The sequence below is a fragment of the Coregonus lavaretus genome (assembly GCF_964263955.1).
Source record: "Coregonus lavaretus genome assembly, chromosome: 1".
Taxonomy (NCBI): Eukaryota; Metazoa; Chordata; class Actinopteri; order Salmoniformes; family Salmonidae; genus Coregonus; species Coregonus lavaretus.
The window spans coordinates 16898315-16914260 of record NC_139988.1 but is presented as its reverse complement, the minus strand read 5'-3'; the positions used below and the strand labels follow the sequence as shown (position 1 = coordinate 16914260).

The following is a 15946-nucleotide window of genomic DNA, read 5'->3' as shown; positions in this document are numbered from 1 at the left end:
CAGCTCCGTCTTGCCAGGGTTCAGCTTGAGGTGGTGATCCGTCATCCATACTGATATGTCTGCCAGACATGCAGAGATGCGATTCGCCACCTGGTTATCAGAAGGGGGAAAGGAGAAGATTAGTTGTGTATCGTCAGCGTAGCAATGATAGGAGAGGCCATGTGAGGATATGACAGAGCCAAGTGACTTGGTGTATAGGGAGAAAAGGAGAGGGCCTAGAACTGAGCCCTGGGGGACACCAGTGGTGAGAGCACGTGGTGCGGAGACAGCTTCTCGCCACGCCACTTGGTAGGAGCGACCGGTCAGGTAGGACGCAATCCAGGAGTGAGCCGCGCCGGAGATGCCCAGCTCGGAGAGGGTGGAGAGGAGGATCTGATGGTTCACAGTATCAAAGGCAGCAGACAGGTCTAGAAGGACAAGAGCAGAGGAGAGAGAGTTAGCTTTAGCAGTGCGGAGAGCCTCCGTGACACAGAGAAGAGCAGTCTCAGTTGAATGACCAGTCCTGAAACCTGACTGGTTTGGATCAAGAAGGTCATTCTGAGAGAGATAGCAAGAGAGTTGGCTAAAGACGGCACGCTCAATAGTTTTGGAAAGAAAAGAAAGAAGGGATACTGGTCTGTAGTTGTTGACATCAGTGGGATCGAGTGTTGGTTTTTTGAGAAGGGGTGCAACTCTCGCTCTCTTGAAGACGGAAGGGACATAGCCAGCGGTCAAGGATGAGTTGATCAGCGAGGTGAGGTAGGGGAGAAGGTCACCGGAGATGGTCTGGAGAAGAGAGGAGGGGATGGGGTCAAGCGGGCAGGTTGTTGGGCGGCCTGCAGTCCCTAGTCGCAAGATTTTATCTGGAGAGAGAGGGGAGAAAAGAAGTCAAAGCATAGGGTAGGGCAGTGTGAGCAGGACCAGCAGTGTCATTAGACTTAACAAACGAGGATCGGATGTCGTCAACCTTCTTTTCAAAGTGGTTGACGAAGTCATCCACAGAGAGGGAGGAGGGGGGGGGGGGTGGGGGGGAGGATTCAGCAGTGAGGAGAATGTGGCAAAGAGCTTCCTAGGGTTAGAGGCAGATGCTTGGAATTTAGAGTGGTAGAAAGTGGCCTTAGCAGCAGAAACAGATGAAGAAAATGTAGAGAGGAGGGAGTGAAAAGATGCCAGGTCGGCAGGGAGTTTAGTTTTCTTCCATTTCCGCTCAGCTGCCCGGAGCTCTGTTCTGTGAGCTCGCAATGAGTCATCAAGCCACGGAGCTGGAGGGGAGGACCGAGCCGGCCGGGAGGATAGGGGACACAGGGAGTCAAAGGATGCAGAAAGGGAGGAGAGGAGGGTTGAGGAGGCAGAATCAGGAGATTGGAGGGAGAAGGATTGAGCAGAGGGAAGAGATGATAGGATGGAAGAGGAGAGAGTAGTGGGAGAGAGAGAGCGAAGGTTGCGGCGGCGCGTTACCATCTGTGTAGGGGCAGAGTGAGTAGTGTTGGAGGAGAGCGAGAGAGAAAAGGATACAAAGTAGTGGTCGGAGACATGGAGGGGAGTTGCAGTGAGATTAGTAGAAGAGCAACATCTAGTAAAGATGAAGTCAAGCGTATTGCCTGCCTTGTGAGTAGGGGGGGGCGGTGAGAGGGTGAGGTCAAAAGAGGAGAGGAGTGGAAAGAAGGAGGCAGAGAGAAATGAGTCAAATGTAGACGTAGGGAGGTTGAAATCCCCCAAAACTGTGAAGGGTGAGCCATCCTCAGGAAAGGAACTTATCAAGGCGTCAAGCTCATTGATGAACTCTCCAAGGGAACCTGGAGGGCGATAGATGACAAGGATATTAAGCTTAAATGGGCTAGTGACTGTGACAGCGTGGAATTCAAATGAGGAGATAGACAGATGGGTTAGGGGAAAAATTGAGAATGACCACTTGGGAGAGATGAGGATTCCTGTGCCACCACCCCTCTGACCAGATGCTCTCGGGGTATGCGAGAACACATGGTCAGACGAGGAGAGAGCAGTAGGAGTAGCAGTGTTTTCAGTGGTAATCCATGTTTCCGTCAGCGCCAGGAAGTCGAGGGACTGGAGGGTAGCATAGGCTGGGATGAAGTCAGCCTTGTTGGCAGCAGAACGGCAGTTCCAGAGGCTGCCTGAGACCTGGAACTCCAGGTGTGTGGTGCGTGCAGGGACCACCAGGTTAGAGAGGCAGCAGCCACGCGGTGTGAGGCGTTTGTGTAGCCTGTGCGGAGAGGAGAGAACAGGGATAGGCAGAGGCATAGTTGACAGGCTGTAGCAGATGGCTACAATAATGCAGAGGAGATCGGAATGAAATGAACTAAACATCTGGGAAAGGAGAGAGCAAGGCCTCCCTCACCCAAAAAATATAACTCTCCCAACTTCCACCTCAGAAACTATAATTGTTTCACTGAACCACCCGAATAAAACTCTCCCAACTTCCACTTTAGAAATTAGAATTGTTGTAAACTACAGCGGTTCAATGTTTCAAGGACTAGACTCAACTTACTTTATTCAGCTAGCTAACTATGACGCCATAGCTAACTAGCATGCTAGCATCCAATAACACACAGTTTAGCACCAATACTTGGTTACAACAAACTACCAATAGTGTGTTAACACACTAAACAGATAATTCGTGTCCGTGTCTAGTTCTTTCATAACGCAGCAATGATTAAACGTTGGCTAGCTAGCACAAAGATATTGTATTTAGCTACTACAGTACAGCTAGCTGGTAGTGTTGGCTAGCTAGCAATGGCTGCTGTGTTGACTTTGTTTGAAAAACGGCGTCGCTGCGAACGAATGTAGCTGGCTAAAAGGATATTGTATTTAGTTGCTACCGTTGCTAATAGCTACTAGCCAGCTAGTCCAGGAGGTGAGTTAGCTAGCTAACTTCGTGCTACACCCGGCACCGCCGAATACAAAAGTAACCTACAATAACTACATACAACAACTACCCACAACAGCCCACGATGCCTACCTATAATACCTAATAATATACAGCCCACGATGCCTACCTATAATACCTAACTACAATCTAAATACATAGTTTAAGCCTTACTCGACAAAGCCCAAGCTATGTATAAAGCCAAACTTACCCAACGCCAGCTATCTGGGTGGCAGACTGCAATCAGTAGCTGTAACTAAGTACAGCAGCTACCAACCACCTAACGTTAATGCCTCGGATAATGAGGTTAGAAAAACAGCTGAATGGTAGGTAGCTAGCTGGCTCAATTACAGGTACTCTTAAGCGTGAAATAACATTGGAAACAACTAACCACAGTTGCTAAAAGTTACCAGTAGCTACCCGCTAGCTAGCTAGCTTTGCTGGTCCAAGTAGTGGGTTAGCTAGCACTCGTGCTTCGCCGGGGTCCGCCGAATACAATACTTACCTACAATAATTACCTACAATACCTACATTTGTACTTTAACTATTTGCACATTGTTACAACACTGTATATATACATAATATGACATTTGAAATGTCTTTATTCTTTTGGAACTTCTGAGTGTAATGTTTACTGTTAATATTTATTGTTTATTTCACTTTTGTTTACTATCTACTTCACTTGCTTTGGCAATGTTAACATACGATTCCCATGCCAATAAAGCCCTTAAATTGAAATTCTTCCCTCCTCCCTCTCTATTAAATTAATCAAAACAGGAACATTTTACATTTGGTTAGAAATTCAAAAGGAAATTATCTCAACTGAGAAAAATGTCCTCCTGTGTGCTACCTATATCCCCCCACTAGAATCCCCATACTTTAATGAAGACAGTTTCTCCATCCTGGAGGGGGAAATCAATAATTTCCAGACCCAGGGACATGTACTAGTCTGTGGCGACCTAAATGCCAGAACTGGACAAGAACCTGACACCCTCAGCACACAGGGGGACAAACACCTACCTGGAGGTGAAAGCATTCCCTCCCCCATATGCCCCCCTAGGCACAACTACGACAACATAACCAACAAAAATGGGTCACGACTCCTGCAGCTCTGTCGCACACTGGGTATGTACATAGTCAATGGTAGGCTTCGAGGCGACTCCTATGGTAGGTACACCTATAGCTCATCTCTTGGCAGTAGTACTGTAGACTACTTTATCACTGACCTCAACCCAGAGTCTCTCAGAGCGTTCACAGTCAGCCCACTGACACCCCTATCAGACCACAGCAAAATCACAGTCTACTTGAACAGAGCAATACTCAATCATGAGGCATCAAAGCCAAAAGAACTGAATAATATTAAGAAATGCTATAGATGGAAGGAAAGTAGTGTTGAAACCTACCAAAAAACAATTAGGAAACAACAAATTCAATCCATTCTAGACAACTTCCTGGACAAAACGTTCCACTGTAATAGTGAAGGTGTAAACTTGGCAGTAGAAAACCTAAACAGTATATTTGACCTCTCAGCTTCCCTATCAAATCTAAAAATCTCTAACAGAAAACCAAAGAAAAGTAATAACAGTGATAAATGGTTTGATGAAGAATGCAAAAACCTAAGAAAGAAATTGAGAAACCTATCCAACCAAAAACATAGAGACCCAGAAAACCTGAGCCTACGCCTTCACTATGGTGAATCACTAAAACAATACAGAAATACACTACGGAAAAAGAAGGAACAGCATGTCAGAAATCAGCTCAATGTAATTGAAGAATCCATAGACTCTAACCACTTCTGGGAAAATTGGAAAACACTAAACAAACAACAACACGAAGAGCTATCTATCCAAAACGGAGATGTATGGGTAAACCACTTCTCCAATCTTTTTGGCCCTATAACAGAGAACAAACAGCAAAAAAATATACATGATCAAATGCAAATCTTAGAATCAACTATTAAAGACTACCAGAACCCACTGGATTCTCCAATTACATTGAATGAACTACAGGATAAAATACAAACCCTCCAACCCAAAAAGTCCTGTGGTGTTGATGGTATCCTCAATGAAATGATAAAATATACAGACCACAAATTTCAATTAGCTATACTTAAACTCTTTAACATCATCCTTAGCTCTGGCATCTTCCCCAACATCTGGAACCAAGGACTGATCACCCCAATCCACAAAAGTGGAGACAAATTTGACCCCAATAACTACCGTGGGATATGCGTCAACAGCAACCTTGGGAAAATCCTCTGCATTATCATTAACAGCAGACTAGTTCATTTCCTCAGTGAAAACAATGTACTGAGCAAATGTCAAATTGGCTTTTTACCAAATTACCGTACGACAGACCACGTATTCACCCTGCACACCCTAATTGACAAACAAACAAACCAAAACAAAGGCAAAGTCTTCTCATGCTTTGTTGATTTCAAAAAAGCTTTTGACTCAATTTGGCATGAGGGTCTGCTATACAAATTGATGGAAAGTGGGGTTGGGGGAAAAACATACGACATTATAAAATCCATGTACACAAACAACAAGTGTGCGGTTAAAATTGGCAAAAAACACACACATTTCTTTCCACAGGGCCGTGGGGTGAGACAGGGATGCAGTTTAAGCCCCACCCTCTTCAACATATATATCAACGAATTGGCGAGGGCACTAGAACAGTCTGCAGCACCCGGCCTCACCCTACTAGAATCTGAAGTCAAATGTCTTCTGTTTGCTGACGATCTGGTGCTTCTGTCACCAACCAAGGAGGGCCTACAGCAGCACCTAGATATTCTGCACAGATTCTGTCAGACCTGGGCCCTGACAGTAAATCTCAGTAAGACAAAAATAATGGTGTTCCAAAAAAGGTCCAGTTGCCAGGACCACAAATACAAATTCCATCTAGACACCTTTGCCCTAGAGCACACAAAAAACTATACATACCTCGGCCTAAACATCAGCGCCACAGGTAACTTCCACAAAGCTGTGAACGATCTGAGAGACAAGGCAAGAAGGGCCTTCTATGCCATCAAAAGGAACATAAAATTTGACATACCAATTAGGATCTGGCTAAAAATACTTGAATCAGTTATAGAACCCATTGCCCTTTATGGTTCTGAGGTCTGGGGTCCGCTCACCAACCAAGAATTCACAAAATGGGACAAACACCAAATTGAGACTCTGCATGCAGAATTCTGCAAAAACATCCTCCGTGTACAACGTAAAACACCAAATAATGCATGCAGAGCAGAATTAGGCCAATACCCGCTAATTATCAAAATCCAGAAAAGAGCCGTTAAATTCTATAACCACTTAAAAGGAAGCGATTCCCAAACCTTCCATAACAAAGCCATCACCTACAGAGAGATGAACTTGGAGAAGAGTCCCCTAAGTAAGCTTGTCCTGGGGCTCTGTTCACAAACACAAACAGACCCCACACAGCCCCAGGACAACAACAACAACAACACAACTAGACCCAACCAAATCATGAGAAAACAAAAAGAGAATTACTTGACACATTGGAAAGAACAAACAAAAAAACAGAGCAAACTAGAATGCTATTTGGCCCTAAACAGAGAGTACACAGTGGCAGAATACTTGACCACTGTGACTGACCCAAACTTAAGGAAAGCTTTGACTATGTACAGACTCAGTGAGCATAGCCTTGCTATTGAGAAAGGCCGCCGTAGGCAGACCTGGCTCTCAAGAGAAGACAGGCTATGTGCACACTGCCCACAAAATGAGGTGGAAATTGAGCTGCACTTCCTAACCTCCTGCCAAATGTATGACCATATTAGAGACACATATTTCCCTCAGATTACAGCGATCCACAAAGAATTCGAAAACAAACCCAATTTTGATAAACTCCCTTATCTACTGGGTGAAAAACCACAGTGTGCCATCACAGCTGCAAGATTTGTGACCTGTTGCCACAAGAAAAGGGCAACCAGTGAAGAACAAACACCATTGTAAATACAACCCATATTTATGTTTATTTATTTTATCCCATTTGTACTTTAACTATTTGCACATTGTTACAACACTGTATATATACATAATATGACATTTGAAATGTCTTTATTCTTTTGAAACTTCTGAGTGTAATGTTTACTGTTAATATTTATTGTTTATTTCACTTTTGTTTACTATCTACTTCACTTGCTTTGGCAATGTTAACACACGTTTCCCATGCCAATAAAGCCCTTAAATTGAAATTGAATTGAAATTGAATTGAATTGAATTGAGAGAGAGAGAGAGAGAGAGAGAGAGAGAGAGAGAGAGAGAGAGAGAGAGAGAGAGAGAGAGAGAGAGAGAGAGAGAGAGAGAGAGAGAGAGCTGCTGGCGAGACCACAGAACCGAAGATTTTTTATAACTAACACAAGATAGACCAGAGCCTGTCGTTTCCAATGGGAGCAAATTAATCATAGTGGGCAGAACAAGCAAGGAGGTGGGCAGAGCCAAGCACGAGCTAGCGATATTCTATTGGCGCGTTCTAACATATATTTGCATATTTTAGGTAGGGAACGGCTACTCTGTGAAGTATGCATGTGCAATAACTCAATTCGCCCTTGCACTCCTTCTAAACAACGCAATTTTTAGAAACTTTGGCAAAGGGTAAAGTCTACACAACTTCGTCCACTCTGTTCGTAACAGATTGTAGTTTTGGAAACAGAAAACTGTATTGAGAAAATTAGCAGAATCGCTCCATCTTCTCCCACTGCCGGACACTGGGCTTCCTCTCATCACCAAATTTGGTAGTGATTGGAAACGCCAACCAGATGCTTCACATTTGTACATCCGGTGAAATATCTGGCGCATTTTCTATATGTGATAGAACTCTGTGGGCGAGACATTCGATTCATACAGAGCAGCAAAATGGCCGACCGTCAACCAACGGACTTTCCAGAGCTTTAAAAACGAATTCTTCTGCACAGTAGCTTGGTTTACATTATCATAGTACTTACAAATCAAGAGCTCCAACGACTATATTTCTTTGTTAGCCACATACTTCATTATTCGTTTAGGTTGTTGTTTTTCATGTTTCCTCAACTAGGATTTTGCACTGAAGCACTTTAGCCACAGCAGATGAAAGGGGAAATAATATTTGCTTCTTTAGCTAGTTAACACGCTAGCTCTATTTCATATGTGATTCCTGAGGTGAGTATACTTTAGTTAATATTTCTAAAATTGTTCGTTAGCTGCATGCATTGGTATGCATATTCCATAGATACGAAGCTATTGCTAACAGTCTTGTAACGCAGCAATTTTCTGTCGACATCGGTGCTAAAATATGACTAACGTTAGCTAGTTTGCTATGCAACAGAATGGGTGTCGTAGCGCGAGTGAGCATCTGGAGAAGTTATCTTGCCTTTGGATAGTTTACTTAATTCGCGAGCGGACCAAAGCAATGTAGCTAGCTAGATAATTCCGGAGTCTGGGTCGTAATCTTGCAGTAAATTATACTGGTATACTTGCATTTTCAAAAATGAAGATGGTGGTGTTGGCTTGGTAGTTAGCTTAGCAGTTAGCCGTTACAAGGTGTATAGCTAGCTGGTCAATATAGCTAGCTAAATATCTACGTCTAATTTTATTTACTTTGCTTGGTCCGTGCAAGACCTCGCGTCCACTAAAATATGAATGATATTGGTTCATATGATGTTGGTTCATTTACCATTAGCAAACTAAGCTAACGTTAACTAGCTAACTACCAGTGTTATGCGGATAGCTAACTAGCTACTCGGTTTCGTGATCTGAGCCCGTTGTTTCGTGATCTGAGTCTGTTGTCCGTGTCATGTGTCAATTTTTAGCCCGCCATAGCTTCATAACGATGGCTAACAACCATCGACATGCAGCGTTTTTGTTGCTAGCCATGGTTGCTGAATGGCCAACACCAGTGCTTAGCATTAGCAAGCTGCGATTTTCGATAAATTAGCTAGCTAACGTTATATTGTTGCACCTTCATACTTGCATAGTTAGCTAGCTATGTTGCTTATTCCCATGCACGAAAGGTTATGACATATGTACATGCATGAAGGATAGCTGTTGCAGCTAACTAGTTACATAAGCCTGCCTTTGACCAGAGCCTCTGAAATCATGACAACTGTGGCCCGTGGCTCTAGCTATGTCACTGAGAAGGAAGGGCCATAAACGGCTGCAAACTCACATCATGATCGCTTTCGTTTTCCGTTGCAGGTCATTTGCAAAGCATTCATTGTCCATGATGTCCACTTTACTCTTGACAATAGTGTGGTGGCAGGTCATGTCTATTTGTGATGTGCAAACCCTGTTTTTGGTTTTAATGCTTGGTTATTGATTCCATTAGCTACATAACAACCTTGTTTAGTATGTCTGGCCTTTTGGAAACAGTACCTGAATTCTAATAGGTGTGTCAATGCAGCCAGACTTCAGATCCCTTACAATGCTGTCACCAGGGCTATGGTATAGGTCAGGGTTTCCTGCATCCCCCCACCCCCTGGGTGCATGTTTAGTTTTTTGCCCTAGAACTACACAGCTGATTCAAATAACCAACTCATCATCAAACTTTGATTATTTGGATCAGCTGTGTAGTGCTAGGTTAAAACCCAAAAGGTTCACACAAGGGGGGCCCCAGGACAGGGTTTGGGAAACCCTGGTATAGGCTAGCAAGCATTAAGACATAGGTTTAAAAACATGGCTTTAGAAAATCTTTTGGACATCAGAGCAACCTTGAGGGTATCTTATTTGAGTCGGAAAAGGATGTTCATATGATTGGGAAGATATACAAAACCTTGCAGATAGCATATCCAACTGACAATCTCTTCTAAATAAAATATAAACTATTGGAACCAAGACTTTAAAAAAACTGAAGTTGGCACAAGATGGGGGGAAAGTTATAGCATAACTAACGAAATTACAGTTAACGAAAATGTATATTTAATCCAGTATAAACAAATGTATACGGCAGTCATGTCTTAAGTGTAAAACTAATAATGACTAAACAATCCATGTTTTCTGGGAATGCCAAAGTTATGGGCGTAGCTAGAAGTTGGCTGTCTGCATATTTCAAGACATGGCATATGGGGGTGTAGTGAGATACGCAACGGGCTGAACGATTCTCTTCTCATCACTCATCTTGAAAAAAACGTATACAAAAAACTTTGAAATCAATCTGCCCTCTTTAATGCAATGTATAAATCAAATGATTTATTATTGAAATAGCATGGGTGACCGAGAAACACATTGGTACAATTTTGAGGCCAAGTGGCAAACAATAATGCAGGCACTAGGGATGGGGATGTGAGCATGCGGGTCTGGGCAGAGGAGATGTAGTCATTGTTTGTCTGTGTTTGTAAGTAGTTTGTATCTCGAGTAAAAAAATAAAGATACACGTTTATAATTTAAAAAATATAAGAGCAAGTGTGACCCTGCCTTGTCAGGACTGGGCCTTTTGAAGCTTATGACAAGACGTGAACTCCTTCCTTATTACATTGGCTAACAAGGCTTGGAGGGGAGGATAAGCCTCGAATTTCCTGCAGGTTAATTATGTGGATAATTACTGTATGAACAGTACAGCACGTGTCCAGCAATCTACTAAGCCCTAGGTCATGAATCATTTAGCAATTGTGGTGCAAGGAACACTGATTGTTTTAAGTACAGTTGCACTGGTTTGTGGTTAGCAATGTGTTTTTCTTATCTCCCCCAGAAAGGAGTATCAGGAAAGGGAACAGTAGTTAATGGAAGACAAAAAAAGGAAGAAGGAAGACAAAAGGAAAAGGGAAGCCTCTCAGAAGGTAAAGATGTTTCCATGCCAACATACAACTTTGCACTGAATGATGCTAAATTTAAATCGTTGCAGTCTTAACGTTTTTCTTAGAACTGAAGTTTGCACACAATAGTACTCTGATGACCCAGATTATAGGCTACATGATATCACCTAGTTGTGATGGCCTGGCCAGCTGGGGCACATTCAGTATTGCAAAGTTGTATGCAATACACACAACAAGTCTCAACAAATTAAATGTTATGAATAAATCGTCGATTAGTCTTGTTATGCCTGGCACTCTGTCCAGACCACAGTACACTCTTTTAACGAGTCAGTACCACACATATTTTACTGACTTTCATGGGCCTCCTGTGTAGGGATGGGCATTTGAAATGATTTCAGTATTTGAGTAATATCATATTTTTTCAGACATCTGTACTTCGGAAATCCATGTGTTTTAAAGAAATATATATATATATTTTTTTTTACTTGAATGGAGACTTGCTTGCGCGACTTGATAGTTAGACCAACTTGTTGCTGCCGTAGGTTATCTATCATACCATCTGGTAGTGCCTGTCTTGACTTCATCATATCGTTGTAAAGAAGCTACAGTAACCAGCTAAGTTACCCAGCTAGCAAGCTAAAGTAGCAAGGCTAATTGAGGCTATTTTGCTGTACTCCTCGTCCAATGTCTATAATAACTCCATTCGTATAAACAGCCTACATGTTGGTTGATCATTGTAGTCAACTCCTTCTCATTTAGCCAACTTAATTCCGTAAGTAACAACAAGCTACACCTATGAAACGTGTGAAGGCTACTGGTGCCTCTTTATTTATGGGGCGCACTCATAAAAACTGTCATAAAACTGTTGGTTTTATTAAGATTTTGAATGTAACGGTCTGTCCTTATAGGCTATGTAGCAAAGTCACATAGATCATTTAATTTAATTTTAGACAAAGCCTTTAAAAAAAAAAGTATACTCTCCCAAGTAATGGAATACAAACGTACGTCGGATATTTGAGTACTCGAATAACCGTGGCCATCCCTACTCCTGTGCCGTTCATACAGTGCTGTTTGTGATTAATGAATGAGTAAGAATGCACACGTTTTCTTGCTGTTTATTGTAATATTTCCATATTTTGCAACTGATATATGTTTGTCTTATTTCAGGTTGCAGAGCAAAAAAACAAAGGTGAGCAGTGTCTTTGTATCCTCTGCTAGATTCACCTGGTTGCTATGTTCACATGGTCCCACCTGCTTCTCTGTCTGCTTCTCGGTCTTGTCGTTCTCAATGCTTGCAATTTTTGTGTGTGTTTGAGTCTTATTGCTTTAGTTTGTTTATAATTTCTCGTAGACAGATGAACGTAACATCTGTCGACAAACTGTGGGACAAGACAACATTTGTTCCGGTATGCAGATTTTAAATTACTGATTCTTTGGACGAATCACGATTTCGCAGGTGCTCGATTCTTTCGAATTTCAGAAGGGGAGGGTAAATTGGGCCGAAACTGGCTGAGTTTCCGTTTAGAGGGGTGGAGACCTTGCTAGTCTATTCAGTACGCTTTCTAACATGTACATCTCTCCCCAGAACTTCATCAAGCATCTGACACAGTTATGAAAGATTTTAGTTCTGGGTGTCCTAGATTTGTTTGTTTATGCTGTTGGTTTTGTGCTTTGTCACTGCAGTGACACACTATCCAGCAAATAAAGAGCACAGTTTTGTTCCCTCTTCGTCCTTCTCACAAGTAGTTGAATATTGGAATGTATTTGGGAATACATTTGGAAAGTATTGGCATGTATTTGAAAATGCTCAACTACACAGACAACTGTATTTACAAATATTGAATTCATGCATTTGAACCCAGGTCTGTTTGGCTCTAGGGGGTTTTGGAATTATTTATTTGGAAACAAGTAGAAAATAGTTTCAAATTAGGCTTGGGCGGTATCCAGATTGTCATGCCTTCATACCGACCTTGTGATATTCAGTAATACCGGCACTGAACACAAGGGCCTCTAGCTGTAGTCTGCAGTTTAGCAATGCTAACAAGTACATGTCAAATCCTATAGAGAATATTAGCTTAATGCTAACGATCGCATTGCAAACATTTTATATGGTCTCTGACCAACCATTTGCAAGACAGACATCCCATCTCATAAAGTTATACAAGTAACAAAAAAAATGCTGCTCACAGTTTGCGGCACACACAAAACAAGTATTAGACAGCAAGGCTCTTGATCCAGGAGGGCTTCTCTGCTGTTACCAAGAGAAGCTTGATTTAGCAAAAAGCAAACCACTAAATGAGCAAACCAAATGCGCAACTGCAGAGCATTTAGCACATTTTAGACAGTTAACTTAATAGTTATAAAATACTGTATCTAGCTGGCAAACATTTTGTTGTAATTTCCGTGCTGTAACTAGATCACCTGGTGTGTGCTGCACAACAGTGAGTGACTCACAAGGCGCCGGTCTCTTCGTTGTGTGCTTGTAAACAAACACCATGTGACTGGGGACTACCAGTAAGCTTCATAATGTAAAATAATGTGACCGGTGAAATCAACAACGCCATCTGCTTTATCTCCTAACGTATTTGGAAATATCCATCCCGTGGCTATTTCCAAATACCCCGGTAAACTATATATACGGTATACCGCCCAAGCCTATATCAAATAGCCTACTTATTATTTTAAAATACTTTCAAATAGAAGTAGTACAGTGCTGTGAAAAAGTATTTGCCCCTTTTCTAATTTTCTCTACTTTTGCATATTTTTGGACGACATGTCCCATTATGCTTGGCAAAAAACCAAACACTGCATTTTCCACAGTAAGAACCTCATACCAACGGTCAAGCATAGTGGTGGTCGTGTGATGGTTTGGGGATGCTTTGCTGCCTCAGGATCTGGACGACTTGCCTTAATAGAAGGAACCATGAATTCTGCGTCAGAGAATTCTACAGGAGAATGTCAGGCCATCCGTCTGTGAGCTGAAGCTGAAGCGCAGCTGGGTCATGCAGCAAGACAATGATCCAAAACACACAATCAAGTGTACATGAAAATAGCTAAAAAGCAACAAATTGGAAGTTTTAGAATGGCCTAGTCAAAGTCCAGACCTAATCCCAATTGAGATGTTGTGGCAGGACTTGAAACAAGCAGTTCATGCTTGAAAACCCACAAATGTAGCTGAGTTAAAACAGTTTTGCATGCAAGAGTAGCCCAAAATTCCTCCACACCGATGTGAGACTGATCAACAACTACACAAAGCATTTGGTTGCAGTCATTTCAGCTAAAGGTGGCGCAACCAGTTATTGAGTGTAAGGGGGCAATTACGTTTTCACACAGGGGAATTGGGTGTTGCATAACTTTGTAAATAAAATATTACTTTTTTGTTATTTTATAGACTCAGGTTCCCGCTATCTAATTTTAGGTTTTGGTTGAAGATCTGATAACATTCAGAATCAAAAATAGAGAAAATCAGAAAGGGGGAAAATACTTTTTCACGGCACTGTATATTCAGCCACATTATTTGAAATATGCGTTTATTTGAACCCCGGTCTTGCCTATTGTTTAGTTGCATTCAACTTAAATGTGTCTTCTGAATTTAACCCAACCCCTCTGAGTCAGAGGTGCAGGGGGCTGCCTAAGTCGTTGGTTAGCTGCCTTGTTCAAGGTCAGAACGGTTGATTATTATAATAATAATAATTTTATTTTTTCACCTTGCTGGCTCGCGGATTTGAACAAGCAACCTTTCGATTACTGTCCCAACGCTCTAACCACTAGGCTACCTGCCGCCCTTATTTCAAACGAAGATGATGGCTACATACATTGCTGTACACTGAGTGTACAAAACATTAAGAACACCTTCCTAATATTGAGTTGCATTCCCTTTTGCCCTCAGAACAGCCTGAATTCGTCAAGATGTTGAAAGCATTCCACAGGGATTCTGGCCCATGTTGACTCCAAAGCTTCCTTTAAGTTGTCTGGATGTCCTTTGGGTGGTGGACCATTCTTGATGCACACAGGAAACTGTTGAGCATGAAAAATCCAGCAGTGTTGCAGTTCTTGACACAAACCGGTGTGCCTGGCACCTACTACCATACCCCATTCAAAGGCACTTAAATATTTTGTCTTGCCCATTCACTCTCTGAATGGCACACACACACAATCTGTCTCAATTGTCTCAAGGCTTAAAAGTCCTACTTTAACCTGTCTCCTCCCCTTCATCTACACTGGATTTGTGTTTATTTGTGTTTATTATGGATCCCCATTAGCTGCTGCCAAGGCAGCAGCTACTCTTCCTGGGGTCCAGCAAAATTAAGGCAGATATACATTTGAAAAATATTACAATACATTCATAACAGATTTCACAACATATTAAGTGTGTGGCCTCTACTCTACTACCATATATCTATAACACAAAATCCATGTGTGTATGGTGTGTATGTTATCGTGTGTTTGTATGCATATCTATGTTTGTGTTGCTTCACAGTTCCCGCTGTTCCATAAGGTGTATTCTTAACTGTTTTTTAAATCTAATTTTACTGCTGGCATGAGTTATTTGAGGATAATACAGTGAGTTACTTGAGGATAATACAGTGCCACCGACGCGGCCCGCTACCAAGGACTGTGGGCTCTCCTTCTCCGTGGCTGACGTCAGTAAGACATTTAAGCGTGTTAACCCTCGCAAGGCTGCCGGCCCAGATGGCATCCCTAGCCGCGTCCTCAGAGCATGCGCAGACCAGCTGGCTGGTGTGTTTACGGACATATTCAATCTCTCCTTATCCCAGTCTGCTGTCCCCACATGCTTCAAGATGGCCACCATTGTCCCTGTACCCAAGAAAGCAAAGGTAGCTGAACTAAATGACTATCGCCCCGTCGCACTCACTTCATGAAGTGCTTTGAGAGACTAGTCAAGGATCATATCACCTCTACCTTACTTGCCGCCCTAGACCCACTTCAATTTGCTTACCGCCCCAATAGATCCACAGACGAAGCAATCGCCTGCACACTGCCCTATCCCATCTGGACAAGAGGAATACCTATGGAAGAATGCTGTTCATTGTCTATAGCTCAGCATTCAACACCATAGTATCCTCCAAATCAAATGTTATTTGCCACATGCGCCGAATACAACAGGTGTAGACATTACAGTGAAATGCTTACTTACAAGCCCTTAACCAATAATGCAGTTTATATATTTTTTTAAAGTGTTAAGTACAAAATAGATAAGTAAAAAATAAAAGCAAATAATTAAAGAGCAGCAGTAAAATAAAAGTAGGGAGGCTATATACAGGGGGGTTCCGGTACTGAGTCAATGTGTGGGGGCACCGGTTAGTCGAGGTAATTGA

The 15946-nt window shown here is 42.3% G+C and overlaps 1 protein-coding gene across 1 annotated transcript in view; it reads left to right on the top strand.

Annotated features, from left to right (window-relative positions):
- The first annotated feature begins 7732 nt into the window (after positions 1–7732).
- LOC311129692 (uncharacterized protein) overlaps positions 7733–15946 on the top strand; it is a 51681-nt gene continuing 43467 nt past the window's right edge. The window contains exons 1-3 of the mRNA XM_084162099.1: positions 7733–8019; positions 10544–10631; positions 11775–11796. Coding sequence (XP_084018225.1) covers positions 10575–10631; positions 11775–11796 — 79 coding nt within the window. The 5' untranslated portion in view covers positions 7733–8019; positions 10544–10574. The remainder of the gene's footprint in view (positions 8020–10543; positions 10632–11774; positions 11797–15946) is intronic.